We start from the raw sequence: 20,440 nt of genomic DNA, 5'->3' as shown, positions 1-20,440 counted from the left end.
TGTATTCGACTTTAAACGATAATATATTTATTATTCCTGATTGCTCTTTTAGAGCTCTCAACTTTGCCATGGCCATGCCTGAGAAGGCGGCCCAGTGCTGTTTTTGCTTGGGATTCTGGGACTTGTAGTTTTCTTACATTTTAAAAAAAATAAAACAGGACTAAATTCCTCTCTGCATTGCCATGGAAAACTGAGAGTGCTACTCCCCCCAGCCCACCCCACCCCAGAATCGGATGAGCACTTATTTGAATCCAGGTTTTTTTAGAGCTCGAAAACATACTCATGTTTACAGATTGGACTTTTTCAATGTCCTTTCTGGTCTCGTTGTTTACATTTATTTTTGCCCCTTCCTCATTGCCCCAGCATGAAAAGTGCCTTTGGCCCAATAGGCAGGACTGGATAAAGAAGCGTGCTGGGATGGAGCCACTTGGCGGTTCTTGCTATTTATTTGGTTAAATACACGTCTGCTTTAAATTCGAAGCTTTTCAAATGAGCACCTGCCAGCGTTGACTGAATCAATAGCACTGCAGAGCTGCTCCTGGGCCACACCCTGGATCCCCATTTGTTTGAGGAACCGGTTGCCGCATTGTGCCTTTGGCCAGTGTTTCTATAGCAGATGCTAATGTGCTAAACGTAGCAGCAAGTTCCGCGGCGGAGGTCCCATGAGCCACAGCTCTGACGCTGCTGAACGGACAGCCCTGGGGCTAGGACCGGAATGGCGGCTGCGTAAGAGGCAACACGGGTCACTGCTGCGCGGCTTTCATGGCCCCACCGCCTTCCCTGCTCCTGCTGCTGCTGGGAATTGTCGGGCGGGGCCTTTGTTTTTCAGGTAGGTGCGAAGAATCGCAGCCCTCGGCTTTGTTTACCTGTGTCTGGGAATCACGGAAGCGCTGCACATCTGTTGCGCCTCAGCGGCTAACTTCATTGCGGTTCCACAGCCTCTGACTTCCTGCAGGTCTTTCAATATAGTGTACCTATTACATTAACGTTTTTTTTTTTAAAGTTTCTTCTGCACCCATATTTATTTACCAATATATGTAACTTCTACTGGAAAATAAAGCCTTTGTGGAGTTGAATAGTGATGGCCTTTTGAGAACCCAACGAGGGTGTGCTAATACGCTTTTAGTTTGTCGCGATCCCATTGAAGTCTACAGGGATGGGCACTCTGTGCCAAACTGTAGTTGAGTTTGTTTGGGGGGCGGGGAGTGCTGTGGTTTAAAGGTGTCCCACTCTGGGACTTACAGCATCGATGCACTGTTTCAAATGGAAGAAGGTTGGGCAAAGAAAGGGCTTCACCAGAAGCCCGACTGAAGCACATGTTGACAACTTGACAAGCTGAATCTGCTGTTTAACAGAGAAGACACATTTGTAATTTTAAGAAGGGTGTGAGGGAATAGTTGAATATATTTTGTGGTTAGAAGGTTATATAGACCCTGTCACCTAGGCAACATGCATGCAATATGTGGGTGCTATGTGAAACAGGGAGAGTGTGAATGTGTGGTGGAGTGAAATGAGTGATGTTGGATTTGTGTTTAAATTAAAAAAAAACATTTGGGAATTTTGTTATGAGAATGCAGTACCATTAATATAAATATTCTGTAAATTATATTGTTGCAAGAATTGTATGAGTAAGCCTCTTTCCAACCTCCTCGCTATGGTCCAATGTTGGGTGTATACCTGTTTCAAATAGATGTGAACTAGAGGAACTTTTCAAGTAGAGATATCTTGAGGTGTACCTTCGCGACTTATTTTTGATTGCTATTTGAGCTGATTATGCCTTCTTTGTGTAATATCTTTCTTTCTTCATTAGCTGTTAAGTTGTCGCATGGGTGTGGGTCACACGGAGACACTGAGTTCCTCGACTCCGTTTGAAAAATATGAGAAAAGTCAGCTTGTCCCTACACCTCTTTGCGCCAATTTTAATACATAGCCAAAAATCACAAAGGCCGATTTTTCTTGACAAGGAGTATTCCTTGATTTATTAACTTGTGTTTAGCCCTTATCGGATGACACGTGTTTCGGCGTATATCTTGCACCTTTTTCAATTCCGGGCTGTTTATGTACATGAAAAATAAAACAAAATCAAATTCAATATTGAATAACCTTGTTGTGTTACATCCGCCTTAGCTATTCACTACATAGTAAAAGTGGTGACTTTCATTACTGTTGTAAAACCGTATGTTAAACTTTCCCAAAACGAAAAGGAAAATGACACCTTTGCCTTACACCTCGTGCAATAATTTATGTGCCAATCAAATAAGAAGGAATATGTTACAGAAATGGGGAGGATAAATCGGAAAACATATCTTAATTGTATTTTAAAATATTGTGTTAAATGTCCAATTCAGCAATCTCTTACCCTTCCTAGTGAGATTACAGTTCCCCCTCTGAAAAAAGGCAGGAGAGGATCCAGAAAACCCAGACGGCCTAGACGCCTATCGACGCCTAACTCGAGCAGCATCGAGAGAAGCCGCAGCAAAAAAACAAAAATAAACAACCTGTTGATGAATACATCAAATCAAACACTAACAGAAGATGAAATCAGTCTATTGAATGAAGGCTTATCATTTGCCCCAACAACCGTTTTCGAACCCATTGAAATACATGTGGATCTTTTCAAATTTGTTCGGAAATTAAAACTAAAAAAGTTTTTTGCAACACAAGCAGACAAAAGAAAAACAATATCAGAAACCGCAACCAAAAGTGACATAATTATTGAAGAATTGAGCAAAATTCACCTATTAAGATCTCTACAAGAACCGGGTTACTACCCAATGCATCAAACAATACAGGAGTTACAAATACAACCAACCAGCCTATCCAGCAAAGAACTAAAACCTAAATCTAAGTTCACACCACAGTTATCACCGGACAACATGGTGGATGCATTTTACAAAGCCATGACACAGATTTGTACCATTGAGAAAAAAAAACCTAAAGAGATAACGGCCATACAAAGGTTACAGTTGAACAAAGATTTGGTCATTAAAGAAGCAGACCAGGGTGGCAACATCATAGTAATGAACAGAGTGGATTACATCAAGATGGCTATGAACCACCTAGAGAATCCCAATTGCTACGAAAAACTAACAGCCAACCCTACATTGAAGATAACACAAGAATTGACAAGCTATATAGAGGCCTGGCATCGCCAAGGACTAATCTCAGATGAAGAGAAATTACTTCTACGTGTAACCAAATCTGTAATCCCAACCATATACTTACTTTCGAAAGTTCATAAGATCTATGAGACCATCCCAGAAGGTAGGCCAATAGTGAGTGGCATAGGATGGGCGATGGAACCATTGGCGCAATATATTGACACTGTGATAAGACCGGAAGTAATCAAAATCAAAGCATACTTAAAAGACACAACAGCTGCTATAAAAATTGTAGAAGAAATTCAGTGGCAAGACACCTATTTGTTGGCAACGTGGGATGTGAAAGCCTTGTACACACCCATTGGATACAAACTGGCACTAGATGCAATTGATTATACTTTCAAGGATAGATCTGCCTCTTATTTTAACTATGCATGCATGTTGAAAGAAATGCTTATGGCAACTTTGGAGAATAACATCTTCATCTTTGATAATCAATTTTTCCGCCAAATCCGTGGGGTTGCAATGGGTGTAAAATACGCCCCGGCCCTTGCAAATATTGTGATGGGAATGTTTGAAGACCTATTTATTTACCAACTGCAAGACTGTCAAAGCAAGATAATAAAATGGCTAAGATACATTGATGATGTACTGATTATTTGGAACGGAACATCGGAAGAATTAGTCTCTTATTACATCAAGTGAATGAGAACCAATTTGGCTTAGAGTTTATTGGACAAAGTAGTCGGTCAGAAAATAACTTTTTGGATCTAACCATCTATGCATCCAGGAATCAACTACACACAAAAACGTTCAGAAAAGAAACAGAAGTGAACTCGACACTTTATGCAACCAGTTGCCACCATCAACCAGTCATTCAGAATATTCCCAAAGGGGAGTTTATTCGAGCAAGACGAAACTGTACTGAATCATCAAACTTTGAGAGAGAGTGCCAGTTACTATCAGACAGATTTGCAGTGAGAGGATATCCAAGAAAATCAATCACAAATGCAAGGAAGAAAGCTAAAAGCATGACCAGACAATCAACATTGTCTCAAAAAATCAAAGAAGCACAACAAGAGAGTAAAATTCACTTTATTACCATGTACTGCGCAAATAACAAAGAAATTAAGAGAGTGCTAAAGAGAAATTGGTACTTACTGAAGTTGGATCCACACATATCTGAACATATCCAAGATCACCCAACAATGATATACAAGAAAGCAAAAACTCTGAAAAGGATGCTAAATCCAACAATGTTGCCAGAAAAAGAAAAAGAAGGAATAAGACCACAGACATGGCTACACCAACCACAGTTAGGCTTTAGAAAATGTGGCTTTTGTTCAATGTGCCACTATGCAGCACCAGAAACAGACTTGTTCACAAATTATGATGGGGTGAAAACAAAGATCAAAGAGCAAATAAACTGCAGATCCAAATATGTTATTTATGCAGTGATATGCTGCAATCTGATATATATTGGAAGCACCATTCGAGAGTTAACTAGAATCAGGGAACACATTTCTGCTATTGGAAGCTAAGACAAAAACCTCCCGCTGTCCCAACATTGGCAAAATCATCACCAAATACAGAGTAAAAAAGATATAAGGTTCGTCGGTCTGAAAAGAATAACGATGGGCAAACGAGGAGGGAACCAAGAATTACGTTTACGGCAGGAAGAAGCCAGACTCATCTGCCGTTTCAAAACGGTACGACAACGGTTGAATTCGGACAATGAAATGGTTCATTTTCTTTGATATTAATGGAATGGAGATCAAAAAGTTAAGCATGTAAAAAATTGTTATTGCTATTGTTAAACCCCTATTGGTATTGAAATTGACAAAACAATAATTGTCTGATCACTGACACATACCTATTCAGGCGTTTCTAACACTGTTAATAATTTGTGTTTGTATAAACTGAATGTATAAATATTAACCATTGGAACAATGAATTATAGTAGGTAGTCACATACGAAAACAATAATTTATTATTCATGTAGATGCCGTAAGTGGAGATTAACAAATAATAAAACAGCCATTGGAATATAGCTAAAATGGAGTAAAGAAACTAAACATAGTACAGCCATGAGACTACTATAACCATAATCCTTTGCATAGGATAACTGTAGGACAAGAAGTGTTTGCAAAAACTAGAACCTTTGAATTATAAACAAATCATCACTTTAATTTAGAAAACTAAATTTTGTTAAACATATTGGTTCTAAATATGTAATAGTCATGCAGGGAAAGGACTATGTCTAACCTGCCGCCTAGTAAAACCGGCAGGTATCCCAAAATATGGCCGCCATGAAAGACGCATTGAGAGCGAAGAAGGACTGAAGGGAAAGGACCCCTTAATAACAATGAGTAAACTCCAGGTAAGATGGAACCCCCGACGCGTGAGGCAGGAGCATTATAATTTTCAGGTAAGCCCTAAAAATGGGTGGGAAGCCCACCATAAACAGCACATGCGGTTTTAACTGTGTAAAGCAGATAATTTACTGTTTTTCGATTCAAACGGTCTTGTGGAAAAGGCAAATGTGTTAAAACTTGACAACCGCTCACGAGTGCCTAGATAACAATGCACATATTCCTAGACTAGGAAAGGGCTTTCTCTCTCCCGTACTAGCAAGGAGAAGCACTACGTTACTGTAACATACTGAATCTGAAAGTAATTCATGTGGGAAAATATAACTAAGCATCAGAATCATAGGGACAATTGAAAATATATAGTAATGTGATAGAGATTTTCTCAATTGGTAATGAACATATAAACAAAAGGTGAAAAAGTAAAAGCGATTAACCGTGGACTTAATACTAATATTAACGTAAGCAGATAACATCATATGTAACTTTGTGTATAGGAGGGATTGAACCCTAGGACCCCGGCTGCTTGACCAGCTAAGAGAGACATTTTTCAGAGGGGGAACTGTAACCTCACTAGGAAGGGTAAGAGATTGCTGAATTGGACATTTAACACAATATTTTAAATAAGATATGTTTTCCGATTTATCCTCCCCATTTCTGTAACGTATTCCTTCTTATTTGATTGGCACATAAATTATTGCACGAGGTGTAAGGCAAAGGTGTAATTTTGCTTTTCGTTTTGGGAAAGTTTAACATATGGTTTAACAATAATGAAAGTCACCACTTTTACTATGTAGTGAATAGCTAAGGCGCTAAGGCAGATGTAACACAGCGAGGTTATTCAATATTGAATTTGATTTTGTTTTATTTTTCATGTATATAAACAGCCCGGATTTGAAAAAGGCGCAAGATATACGCCGAAACACGTGTCATCCGATAAGGGCTAAACACAAGTTAATAAATCAAGGAATACTCCTTTTCGAGAAAAATCGGCTTTTGTGATTTTTGGCTATGTATTAAAATTGGCGCAAAGAGGTGTAGGGACAAGCTGTAGGGACAAGCTCCTGTTTCAAATAGAGGCAGCACGTCCTCCTTATTTTATGCGTACTGGATTACAACTCTCCAGGAAGCACCGGTGACATGCTGCCTGTCCAACAATGGATAGACATGGAAAGGGGTGTCGGGAGACCCTGACAACTAGAATGTTACACCCCCCCACCTACATAAACTATAACGAGTATTATTCAATCAATTTCTTCAATCCACCTCGAGGGCCGTCGCACAGTCCGTTTAGAAGGACTTGGACTAGGTGGCTGCACAGTTACCTCACTGTCACACCATCAGTAGGGTCCACATCAGCGTCAATGTAGTCAGAACAACTATCGGACTGATTGCTGCCGCTGAGGTCTTCTTCTGCTGATATCTCAGTGCAGGACTGGCCAACCTTTCAAAAGAACAATGTGAGTTCCAGGTGATGGAGTGAACATCATTCTCAGCTGAGACCATTGACTTTTTCACATCCGTCACCTGGCATGACATGCAGACATGTCCTTCTGGGTCTGTCTTTGTTGCACCAGCACTGCATCTTCTACATGCATCATGTTCCCTTGCTCCTCGTCTCGTGTCTGCATACCTTTTCATTTTCCACTTGCTGACTTTATCCGTGCCACAGACCCATCGTGTCATCTCGTTTTCAGGATCCAGTACTGGCGCCTGAAGCATATGCGTGCAAAGCTTGCGATTGATCATGAGCTCCAAGGGCATACCCCTATTGAACTATATGGAATGCTCTTCCGGTAGTCTCTTATAGCGCAGAGTTGGCTTGCATGAAAGACCCATTGGTGATGGTGCAGACTTGTAGGGTACGCTTAATGTTGGATATGAATCGTTCTACAGTTCTATTGGCCTGGGACCATTATGGTGTGATTTTTCTGTGTTGAAATCCCAAATGTCTGGCAAACATGGCAAACTCTTGCCCACTTGACGGAGGACGGATTTCAGTCTTTGCCATAGTGTGGATACCATAGTCCTCAAATTTATCTAGAGTGGGATGATGGCATGTGCACTCGTTGACGATACCATGTGGACTTCAGGGTAGTGGGGCATTTCATCCATGGCCACCAACACATATTTACCATTTGCTAAGGCCCAAACAGGTCGATTGCTACCTCATCTCACACGGTATGGGTGTCATTTGCAGTGGTTGAGGAAATGTGCACAGCGCCATGCCCTTGCACACCAGGCAGTCTTCCAGTGCCACCTGTATTTTGGAGTCCATCCTGGGAAACCACACCTTAGTTCTCATGTGTTGCTTGGTGGGCACAATGCCTCCGTGCTCTGCATGTGCGAGGTCTATGATCCGGTCTTGTAGGGAGAGAGGAATGACAATCCTGTTTTCTTTCAAGATTAAACTTTGCAATGGCATGCACAGCTCGTCCTTCATTTATGTAAAGGTGGTCATCACCTTTTGCTGATTATCATCTAACTCTTCCTCTCCCATCACTATTGTGCGTCAGCGCCCTGTGAGAATTTTCTCTGTTACCACTATCAGCACTTTGTCCTTTTCTGTCTCTGTGATTTCTTGAAGGGTCAGCGCTGAGGGAAGCACCTTGTTCACCAAGTAGTTGACATACTGGTCCACCTTAGAGATCTGTGCCTCCACCTTAACCAGGAGTGGAAACCTGGTGAGGAAATCAGCGGGATTGTTCTCCTTCCGGGTTTGTGGACAATGTTGAACCATATTCCTGGAGACGGAGGCCTCATCGAGCAATTTGCGGGGACATCTTGGCATTGGGCTTGCCGTAGATGGTGGTGAAGGCCTGATGGTCCATCATGATGATGAAGTGCTTTTCATATAAGAAGAGATGATGGTACTCGCAGGCCCACACCACGGCCAGGCTTTATTTTTCTTGCTTTGAGTAGGCACGCTATGCTCTTTCGAATAGCTTGATCCTCTCTTTTATTGTGCTAGTATAGCCCGTAGACCCACGGGACCTGCGTCAACCATAACTTCTGTCTCCAGTTCTGGGTCATACATTCAGTCTACCGAAGAGATGCAAGACTTGATCTCCTTGCATGCAGCCTCACGCTCCATGGATCAGAACAATTCCTATTCCTTTACCGTGAGGGGGCGTAACAGCATGCTGACAGACGCAAAGTCTTAGATGTACTTCATACAGTAGCTGGCTAGCCCTAAAAAGGACCGCACTGCTGAGATGGAAGACAGAGTGGGTGTATCGATCAGCGCCTGAACTTTCACCTGATATGGCTGTAGGCCATCACATGAGAAGATGGGTCCAAAGAATTTTAAAGTGGACTTGCTGAACTCACACTTGTTAAGATTTAGGGTCAAATTTGCTTGTTGTAGAGCCATGAAGACCTTGCATAGGGTGTCATCATGGGCATCGTTTGTGATGACAAATCAAAAGGTAGTTTAAGCACTGGGGAATGTGCTTGATTATCTGGTGAATCTCATTTTGAAAAATGTCAGTGGCTGATGACACATGAAATCTTAAACGTTTGTACCTAAACAGTCCTACGTGCGTTATGAATGTGGTGATATACCTGCTGTCCGGGTGCAACTCCAGGTGATGATGGCCTTTGTTGAGGTCTAATTTGGAAAACACTTTGGCTCCATGCCGCAGGTGCATCATATCGGTCCTGCGGGGTGAAAGGTCCCTTTTTTTCTATCGCTTGTTTTGGCTTTCTCATGTCCATGCATAATGTTATCTTTTGCTGTGTTCTCTTTTGGGCACTGGTACAGGGGGGGAAACCCATGGCGATGGGCCGTTTACATGTTCTATAATGTCCTGATCAAGGAGAGATTTCAACTCTTCACCTTCCACCTGTACTTGAATGTTCAGAGGAATCCCACTATAGGGCTTAGTTGTCTGCTTTATCTGCTTGTCAATATGGCGTTTTGTTTCCCTTTAGTTTGCCCAGACCTTGGAAAAGTGATGGGAACATTTGAACAACCATGTCTTTGGGGTTTGAGGTACATGCTGACATTTTTCTGTGCATCATACGTACTAGACCCATCTCGACTGCTGATTTAAAACTCGGTATGCTGCCTATGGGCATGTCCCCTTTTTTATCAACTAAATTCTCACTTTCTCAGCTTTGTCCTTGTAGTAACAGGTGCACTCGAGCATTCCTTTGCAAGAAAGCAGCTTGTGTGCCCCATATGCATAAATGTTATATCTGAGGGTCTCAATCTGGTGGCGTGCTTTGGGGTACCATGGGGAGCTCCGTCTGCTACGGCGAGTCAAGCACCTCCGAGGCGTAGTCTTCTGCACGTCCGATGACCTTCCTGAATATCTTCTCCAATTTATATGATCCTTGTCTTGATGCTTTGCACATGGACATGAAAGGATTTTAATCCCTGCAAGCATCACACAGATGGCCCATGGCTGGACAAGTCCCATCATGCAGGAAATCGTAGCCTCACTTGTAACATCTCCGCACATCTTTCTTGCGTGCTTTGTTTCTTGCCTGTATTTGACACAGAGAGGCCATGGCTGCGTAAATAATTGTGACCTTGCCCATGGACTCGGCTTGTCTGTCGATGGCCACGTCTGCCCTTGCCAACATAAGAATTTCCTCTAAGGATCCCCTCTTCTGTAGAAAGACCTGGGCAAACAACGAGCAATTACTTTGGACCGAAGAGCCTCGTCAGTGGAGTAGGTGTCGAAATCACAATATTTCACCCTTTCCCTTAGCTTCATGACAAGTAAATCCAAGGTTTCACCCTTGTCCCGAGTGGTTGTGTGGAAAAAATGCCTTTCTTGTCAATGTTTCGATGTGGGGCAAAGTACGCGTTCAAAGCATCCATGACATCTGACAACTAGAACGTTATGGGGAGGGCATTGAGGCAGAGCTCTCAAGTTGCTTCATGTCACGGTATGTGCAGTATCTCATCGAATCCAGAGCTTTCAAGCATACATTCCAATATTCTGTGACCAAAAATCTGTAGGAATCTTAAAGTTTCAAAAATAGTAAGTAGTAGAATGATGACATCACAAGAAATGATGTTGCATCAATTTTACCCATTGACATTACAAAGAAATACATCTGGGGGTTTACAGCCGCCGATTATCACGAGATGGCCATGCAGTGGAGATTTGAAACAAGTAATACCCCCTGAAAAGGTATACATCCTTCAATGTCAGCAAGTGCCTGCTGTGGAGGAACTGGTGTGAAAAGGCAAAAAGTTGATAACACTTCTGTATATACCAAGGGAAGTGAAAGGCGCCTGCAAATGCAGCTTGTGAGGCAAGCCCCAGAACAAAAGTAATATAGAGAGAAATGTATTGCTGTGTTACAAGACTGCTAACTGGCAACACGGGCAGTTGCCAGGCAGACCTGGAAATCAGTAGGATTGGACACTGTAATTTGTAGGCGCGAGGACTGCGTAAAAAGCAGTAGCCTACCAGCCAAATCTAGGGTTGGTAAGAATACAACATTATCCATTTGTAGTTGCTAGTCCAGTCGTGTTTTTCACTTTACATTCTAGGACTTGTAATCCTGGGTTTATTGCACCTAAACCAGGACTACGAGTCCCAAAATGCAACGTTAAATCGATGACTGGTTCGTCTCCCTAAAGCAATGGATAATGTTGTGTATGTTCAAGTTTCCCACTGCCATGAGTGAGCGAGTCAACCAATGCTAGTTTTTTCTTGTTTGTTTATTTTATTTATATTGCGCACCTGACCCGGAGGTAATTGGGCGCTGGTGATAGTAATAGTTACAGAGGCATAGAATAGACAATTGTGTACATTAATTCAGTTTGAACATACAAGTAAAGTTACAATGGTGAGTATATACAAGGTGAACATAATACATATTATACATTGGGTCACAGCAGTCATGTGAGCCGATCATCTACTAGTTAGTGGTATCAGGAACTGTTATTTTGTGTATTATTTAATATCCAGGTGATAGCCTGACTTCTGAAATTGTTGAAGGTCTGAATGGTTTGGATATTCTGAGGGGGAGAGTTCAAAGCTGGGCGGCTAATACTGGGAAGCTGGAACCTCCTGCTCTTTTTAGATTATTTCTGGGCACCACCAGGCATGGTGTGTTGGAAGATCTGGTTGTTCTATTGGGTACCTTCCAAGTGAACTTGTCTGTGAGGTAGGGGGGGGGCTTGGTGGTTAAGCGCTTTATGAGTGAGGCAAATAGTTTTCAGGGCAATTCTGTCCTGTATAGAGAGCCACCTGAGGTGCTTTCTTGTATGTGATATATGCTCTCTTTTGGGGATATTCAGCGCGGCTCTGAGCGCGTTATTTTGCATAATCTGTAGTTTGTTTAAGATGGTTTTGTTCGCTCCTAGATAAAGACTGTTGCAATAATCCAATTTGGATTGTATGAGCGCTCTCGCCAGGGTGAGGCAGCTAGCGGGGGATAGTAGCGGTCTACAGGCTCTGATTAACTTGCCAGTGTAGGCTGTGGCCGACGAAGTCATGTTGATGTGCTTAGTTAGGTAAGACTGGGCGTCAAAGTAGAAACCTAGAGTTTTTACATGTTTGGCAATAGGTATGCTATTCCCATCGATGACTATGTTTGTATAGTGAGGACTTAGTTTAAGGATATTGTTGGATGATCCGACTAGCAGTAATTCCGTCTTGTCATCATTCAGGCATAAGCCATGTGTGGCCATCTATGCCTGAATGATGATGTAGACTTCATTAATCCGCGCGACGTCTATATCATAGGTTCCTGAAAGGGGTAGGAGTATCTGGGTGTCATCTGCATAATTTGTGTAGGTGACACCCAGACGGTCCAATTTGTCGAATAGTGGCTTTGTAAAAATGTTGTACAAAGTGGGTGAGACGCAGGAGCCTTGAGGGACTCCGCAGGTGATGGGGATAGGGTCAGCAGCTGCTGAGGGTGAGAACACACGCATAGTTCTATTTTCGAGGAAAGATTGGATCCAGGCAACTGCAGAACTGGAGAAATGGACCGCTGAGGATACGTGGTTACAGAGTATGGAGTCATCCACCAGATCAAAAGCCGCAGAGAGGTCGAGTAGAAGTAGGATGGCCATCTTTCCTTTGTCTTTTAATTCATCAATCTGACTTTTGAGGTCGACGAGCGGTTTCTGTTCCGTGCCGAGGTCTGAAGCCAGATTGACGGGTGCCAAGTAGTTTGTGGGCTTCCAGATAATCTTGTATTTGCAAGTAGGCTATTCTGTCCAGAATTTTCAATAGAAGGGGACTGTCGCAATAGGTCTATAGTTGGTGGGTATAGCTGGGTCAAGGGTCTGTTTTTTTAATAGTGGCAGAACCCAGTACTGTTTAAGGTTACTTGGGACAGAATTGATGGAGAAGGAGGAGTTTACAAGTTTAGTGATAAATGGGGCGAGGTCTCTAGCGGCATCTTTTATAATCTGGGCAGGGCAACTGTCGCCCTTACAATTTGACGGTTTAAGAGACGCTATGATTTTCTGGACTTCAGGAGTGGTGACTTTTTTGAATGAGAAACCTGAGTTAGAGTGAGAGGTAAGGGTGGGAGCAGGTGTGGTGACTGTTAGCTGGGATCTTTTGTCCGCTATTTTAGTCTGTAGTCCTTTGATTTTGTTAGGGCATTTTGAATGCCGGTACACCAGGCTTTATCCTTGGTGCATGTATCTGGAGGTGGATTGGGGTTCTCTAATTCTCTTAGAATGTTGAATAATTCTTTAGTGCTGGAGCTGGCTTGGGCTATTCTGTCATTATAAATTTCTTTTTTGACCTGGATTATCTTATTTTTGTAGGTGGCAGTGATAGTGGCCAGGTTAGTTTTGTTTTCAGGTGTGGGGGATGATTTCCAACGAGATTCCCATTTTCTTTTTTCAGTGTGGAGTGGTTTCAGCTCTGGAGTGAACCACGAGTTAAGGTGGGCTATAGGTTTGCTTTAACGTTATTTTAGCGGGGCAATATCATCAATGGCTTTAGTCATAGTCTCGTTGTAGAAGTTAATTAGAGTGTTAGGATCATTAGTGTCCGGAAGGGCATTAAGTAGGGGGGGCTAACAAAGGAGCTAGAGCGTCTGCTGTGATGTTCCGTTTATTACTTGTGAGGCAAGGGGGAGCAATAATGGGCTTTTTCTTTTCCAGGTTGTTGATGTGCAGTTCAAAGGTGATCAGGTAGTGGTCTGACCATACTAGTGGTGTCGGGAGATGGTGCAGTTTAGGACCGCAACACAGTCAAATATCCTACCTTTTTCATGTGTGGGTTTGGTGCTAATTTGAGAATAACCTTGTTCTAGTAGTGTAGAAGCTAGAGAGGTGGCGTGTGGGTCACTGGTGTCCTTATAACCGAGATTGAAGTCTCCTAAAATAATATTTTGCGCCGTAAATTTGGTGTCCGCTGCTAGTGCTGTGATGTCTTCTTCAAAGGATCCCGAGGTCCTGGGGGCCTGTAAATGATATGTAGTGTGATGGTGCTATTGGGTGAGGTTTAGAACTTAACTGAAAGGAGTTCACAAGATGGCAGTGGTGTGAGGGTGGCTAGTCTTATGTTGAGAGTATCTTTAAAGATAATGGCTATTCCACCTCCTCGAGATGTGAGTCTATCTGCACGGAGAATGGAGTAGTTGTCTGGGACGGCTAGGGCAATAGAGGGGCCTGCTGCCTCGTGCAACCAGGTTTCAGTCATTACAAGGAAGTCAAGGTTGTTGTTCACAATCAAGTCGGCAATCTCAGTTGCATGTTCTACCAGTGACCTGACGTTCAGTAATGCTCCTTTAGTGGGCTGTTATTGTGGGTCCATTATTGGAGGGATGGGGCTAGTGTCCCTTGGGTTGTTCAGCGGGGCTGTGCACCTTTTCTTATGGCGCCTGTGATTGTTACCGGGGGATCCTGGGCGAACTGTGCGTATGATTTTATGGGGATGTTCTAATGCAAAGTGCCTGTTGAATGGTAGTCTACTGGTTAGTCTCTCGTTCCGCTTGGAGGTGTCAGGAGGGGAGGCGGTAGAGGCTATAGGCACAGGGGGCAACTTGTGTGAGGTGGGAGCTGGATGTGGAGAAGTTGTGGTTGGTGTGGGAAACGGGGGTAGTGTGGGAAGGAAGGGTGTAGGGCAGGGGATAGGATGGTGACGAGGGCATCTCAGTCTGCCTAACCCCTCCCCAAGTTTAATGTAGTGACCTCTAGTGCAAGGGATGTCAGATGGTATGATGCAGAATGGGAACATAGTTAACGTTAGCAGTGCCTGCATTCTGTTTGATAGGAGGCAACGTTGGTGTGATGTTGCAGATGCTAAGTAGTTTACAAAGGCGCAAATGTATTGCAACTTAGAGTTGAGGTTTAGCAAGTAGGGCTAAATGTATAATTAATATACCATCAGCTGTTGACTTTAGTGGCTGTTAGGAATTGATCACAGATATAGTGCTAGCTTGGACTTGGCTAAAGTGCATAGAGTAGGTGCAATAGTGGCTTGGGCTTAATGCACGTTGATTTGGGCTACCTCAGAAGCGAGAATGGCACACTCCTAATTCAGCTTATCAATTTCAAAATGAGCATGCCTAGATTCAATTTACCATTGTGAGCCAAAGTGGCGCTAATTCAAGTGAATACACCTAAAAGCAGCTTTAGCAATGCAAGATACCTAGATTCAATTTACCATTGTGAGCCAAAGTGGCGCTAGTTCGAGTGAGCATAAGCAGAGCATGCCAACATTACTTCCTAAAAACATTTTGTTGAACTGAAGTCGGATAGGTTATCTATGTAATTTAGCAGCTCAGTAAGCTAGTGCCGTAGTATGCATTAGAACAGGCTAGTACGTAGAGAGGCAAGCAGTAGGGTAGCAGTGAGGTGTCTGATCGGCTAGCTGAGGTGGGCACTTCACAAAGCATTGTAAAAAGGTTTGGTGGCTCACAGATATTGGCAGTGACTGGCCGTAGTAGGCTTGCATACGGATTAGCCTGAAGCAATAAAGTCTTGTGCTGTAATGTTATTAGTACCTGTAGGAAGTCTAGGTCCAGGTGGGTGGCAGGTTACAGTGCCTAGGTACTGGGCGCAGACCGCAGCACGGCACGCTCGGTCAGCTCCGTCAGCAGGGAGCCTTCTTTCGATGGGCCGGCTCTCGCCTACCGGCGGACGTGATTGGTGCAGAAGAAGGTGATTGCAGCCAATCGGCGGGCGGATGCAGGCAGTGAAGTCAGGCGGCAGCTAAGGACAGGGTCAGGCGCAGGGTGTCCTCAAGGCGGCGGCCATCTTGGGGCAGTGAATCCCAATTTTAGACAATGGGATCTGCATCAAATGCCCTCGAAATGCAGCATTAATCCAGCATGGAGTTATGCAGCTGAATTAGGTTTCATTTAAATGCTAAAGTGCATTTTATGGGCAGATTACTGGCGCTTGGGGGTTCGAGCGCAGAGGGGCTGGTAGGCAGCAGATAATAAGCCTCCAGCTTACCTCAGTGGCTTGCCTGGATGCAGGTGTGGATACTGCTCCAGCAGCAGCACTCGGCGACGCTCGGGAGCTCCTACTCCTTCGGATGGGTCATCTGCTCTCTTGGAATTATAGGAATTGAAGCCTTATATGTAAAAAGGAAAACCCAAAACCACAATTCCCCGATTTTCAAGAAAATAAACATGATTGAATAAATTGCTCATGCTTAGGATAGGGAAACCTTCCAGCTCTGTTTAATCCATCTTTTCTCTGCAGCCTGGGATTTGGTAGTTCCATATTTAAAATGGAGGAGAGTCACCTCGGCACAGTGCTGGACATAGGCAAAATGTACTGGGCAAACCTCCCCTCTGTCACCTCCATACTTTGCCATGCGTAGGGGGCCGCAGATTGTAAGTAGTGTGGCTGCTACTCTGGGGTCGCAGCAAAGTGTCGAATGATGTGTGTGCCCTGAAGACAGAATGCTGGCTGCTTTGCATTAAAACAAAGTGCATTTTGGGAACCTAAGATTGACCACCAATGTATCAAATATGTCTGTGTTAGTAATTGAAATGTTTATCCCTTCTGAGCATGCAATGCACACTTGGCCATGCGCCTTGAAACACTTGTGTATAGGCGCGTTACAAATGCCATATCATATCATATCATGGTATGGTGCTCGTTTCCTGTCAGAATAGTCACCCTGACAGTGAAATGTGTGCGAAGCATGAGGCATATATATACAGCTTTAGACAGTTTCATGGTTTAAGTGTAGGCTGATGAGCAAAGGATGACTTTCAAACACAGTCTCAATTGCACTAGACACTGCATTCGGGAGACTCGCTTCTTCAACTTGGTGGGAGTGGGTAGGGCCTCCCTGCAAGGAAAACGGCAGAAAGACAGTTTTTTCTGTGTTCCGCCCCAATTCCTCCCTGCATCTGCAAGTATCGGAAGGAAAATAATAAATCCAAACTGTATGAGGTTACAAAAGCAACATCAATGTGAGCATTCAGTTCACGTGTATAGGAGGTGTTTGCCTTGTTGTGAGAGAAAGGAGGCAATCTTCTACATCCACGTGACTTTAGGTGTATTCATTATCTCGCCATAGCAGCATGAGTTTCTTACTTCAGTAAACTGCCTACTCTCTGTCTCTCATGAGTACCATTAAATTAGATCAGACATTTAAGGTTCCCTGTTTTCGGGTTTTACTGATTATTACCCATAAACACATACGGAAAACAATTTGCTTTTTGTCTTATTTGGAAGAAATAAAAAATTAGGTCTTCTGCTTGCTTCCTTGCTCTGTCAATCATGCAATTTAGGCCAAATCGCGAAGAATATACAAGTTGCATAAAAATGAGTTCTCGAGATTGCTGATGACATATCTTGGGTCAGCAACAATCATATAAGCAAACATATTTGTTCTTAGGGTAAAAATGGAGCGGACACTGATTTGGAATAACCCATTTCTATTTGTTTTTTGAATGGATGTAAGTTTTAAAAAAGTTATATTTTTTTCCTTCAAATAAATGCCGACAATTATGACCAATAATAAATGTGAATAAATACAGAAGTAATGGCAAAAAATAAATATGGATACAGACGGAAATGACAGAAAAACAAATACCATAAAAATGCGAACCTTAATTATAATTGTCCATACTGCATACCTTGTGTGAATACTGTGGCACTTTTTTGTTGTGGACTATGAGCTCCAGCCTACAGTTTGGTGACTGCAGGGATTCTCTCCCTTTGAACTGCCTCTCCACTTCAGGCTACATAAAACAAGCGCAAATGCCGAAGCGATGCTTCAGCAGCGCAACAATGATGCGCGCAAAGTGTTTTGAGACACGCTGTTGACCGGCGAAGTGGGGAAGAAACAAGAAGAAGAGATTATGGCTCATCCTCAGCTGTGTGGGAAGCTGACCCTGCCGATCAATGCTGAAGATGGCAATGCTGTCGCTGGGGGAAATTCTGGGACCTTGACCTGGCCTAAGTTGAACAAATGAAATGCACCTATTATGTCAGTGCTTGGAAGCAGACAAAATGTGAAGCAAAGCAGTGCCCTTCATCCGTTCTTAGGGTTTTTGCTGTGATGTTTAGTTTAGGCTAATATATTTATATTTATTCAAGGAAAAAACGTAGACTTCGCGGCCCCTGTTGCACAGCCTAGGACCACAATGATGACATCACAGTTTACAGTGGCTCCTTACTGTGTTAAAATATACAATGGGAACGGGCAAACGTCTTTGCCACTCTCCATTGAGGTGTTTTAGCTGAATTTCAGGGGGTTTGTTGTGTTCGGTTCTCACCTTAACGTCACTGCAACTAAATATTTTCATATAGATTACTCTTTTCATGTGGATCTCATAGCAGCTTGAGTGCAATAATTGCAAGGACTGACAGTCACATGATTCATGTGTATGCTGTGTTTTCTTATTGTGTTCCGAGATATTTAAAATGAAGAAAACGCACAGTAACCGGGACGGACCCTGCTTAGCTTCACGTGACCAAGCTACGAGCAGTAGCGAAACGTGTCATTGTCGTGAGACTTTCCTTTAGGCTGGGCGAGGGCTGGAAGTGTCCACACGGAAAACCTTTTTTAACTATTTTGTAATAAAGAAGACATTTTAAATTCAATTCGGCTGTGGCAAGATTTGTGAAGCACTTCTGTGCGTGACTCTACAGTGGTATTCTACTCCGGGAGTGCAGCTCGGGACTGTGCCGGAAAGTCGGTGCAGAGTTTTGTGGAGATATATTGCTCTTTTCATGTGGGTCTTATAGCAGCTTGAGTGCAATAATTGCAAGGACTGACAGTAACATGATTCATGTGTATGCAGTGTTTTCTTATTGTGTTCTGAGATATTTAAAACAATGAAAACAAACAGGCCCCCTCAAGCCATGTTGCTTGGTCTTGTAACTTGTGCTAATTTATTAGGCATCGTGGCCTGAGGGTTCTGCTGGTCATTGCTTTTAATCTAAGCAGGGTCAGTCCTGGTTACTGCATGCATGGGAGTCTTGGAAACCTATTGTGTTTCTGGCCATGGCCAGGGATTTTTCACCCCTTACGTCACTGTAGCTGTAAAATATCTTAAAAAAAATAAATAATTTAAAAACGTATAGACGCGGGTACAGAACTACAGATACCCTTGGCTATCTTGGTCCTAATGTATCCACGAATATCGGAAAAAGGGCCACAAAAAATATGGGTTCCTTCCCTCACAAAGTATCCCCCTCCTCTGTGCCTGCTCCCTGCACACCCTTGATGGCTTCCTCCACTGCCCTCTCCCATTCTTTCTGTGACCCATTTCGATTTGAAATGTTGTCTATTCTGTCCGTCACCGAGGTTACAGAAAAGTTTTGTGTTGCAAACTCAGACCCTGGACCCCCTCCAACTCCCAAATTTCACTTGGTGTCCTCTTACCTCAACCTGTCTCTAGACTGCTTGCATTTACATGTTTTATTTTACGATCAGAAGGCTTTTTTTCGTGTTTCATTTTCCGATACCCTCGGCTATAGCCGTGCTATCTCTCACATCGAGGAAAAAAGATGGCTTCTTTTTCATTTCTGAAAACCATGATCCTGCAATGCACTATACTAAATATCTAACTATTATTTGGGGAACGTGGCGGCACCCCCTTCTACATCAAATATTTAAAAAACTCTTGGATGGAAAGACCCCAAACCACAAAAAGGCATCAAGTAAACGATTTGTTGCCAAGTTGTTTTGGACCTGGTCCAATTCCGTCCAGCGGATTTGACTGTGCGGTCAGGCAAAAATGTACCTTTTCTGTCTATAGGAAAATGAGTGGGAAGTAGGAGTTCATTTGTACGTGGTTTCTATGGGAGCACTCACTATATATTTGGTAAAAACACTCCAAGAGTGCAAACCATGTTACTGTTACTTAGGACACTGTATCCCTTGTACCCTGAAACATTTTGTCTTTTTAAACAATACAATTCTCTGTGTTATTTATTCACAGGCGTTGTGATTTTTTTTTCCTAAGCATCTCCAGACCTTGGAGTGCGGTCCTGCCGCTTTGCAATGTTTTCTGTTTGTCATTGTGTATGTGTATACAGTGGAAAAACATTGTTAAAGGGACTTTTCAGGTTACAAGTAAAACTGAAAACCACCAGAAATTCGCCAGTTGTAGTAGGGTAAGCAACCATAGCTTGCGCCACCACCGTGCACTGCTAAGACTAACACCAGGACATCAACAATGACATCACAAATGTCATTGATGATATCACTGATGGCATCATATATCTATGCCATTTGTGCTTGTTCACTGGCCTATCTAGGCCAGGTATATTTGCTCACAGTCAGTCAGAATATGAAAATTCAAAAGGTGCTAAATATCTAGATGTTAACATTGTATGTTCTTAAAGTAATTTCCTTTATGGTTTGGTCTCCGCTCATGGCATACATACATGGGGCAATGAACAGGCCTTAAACACACAATTCATTTGTATTCATGAAGATGGCCTTTAATTATGTTTTCTGGACGTTTCTTTCTTCCTTACTTTAGTTTCCCTGTATGTGCCTTTTGATTTGTATGCATTGTGGGTCTTCATATGTATTGTTTGTACTAACACAACTG

The 20,440-nt window shown here is 42.9% G+C and overlaps 1 protein-coding gene across 1 annotated transcript in view; it reads left to right on the top strand.

The window, feature by feature from the left end:
- Positions 1-480: 480 nt before the first annotated feature.
- Positions 481-20,440, top strand: part of LOC138453119 (butyrophilin subfamily 2 member A2-like) — a 172,100-nt gene continuing 152,140 nt past the window's right edge. Inside the window, exon 1 of the mRNA XM_069605664.1 lies at positions 481-829. Within this exon, the coding sequence (XP_069461765.1) occupies positions 763-829 (67 nt within the window). The 5' untranslated portion in view covers positions 481-762. The remainder of the gene's footprint in view (positions 830-20,440) is intronic.

This window comes from Ambystoma mexicanum, chromosome 4p (assembly GCF_040938575.1).
Source record: "Ambystoma mexicanum isolate Mex_15411 chromosome 4p, UKY_AmexF1_1, whole genome shotgun sequence".
Taxonomy (NCBI): Eukaryota; Metazoa; Chordata; class Amphibia; order Caudata; family Ambystomatidae; genus Ambystoma; species Ambystoma mexicanum.
Note: the sequence above shows the minus strand (reverse complement) of the source record. Positions and strands in the feature narration are given on the sequence as shown.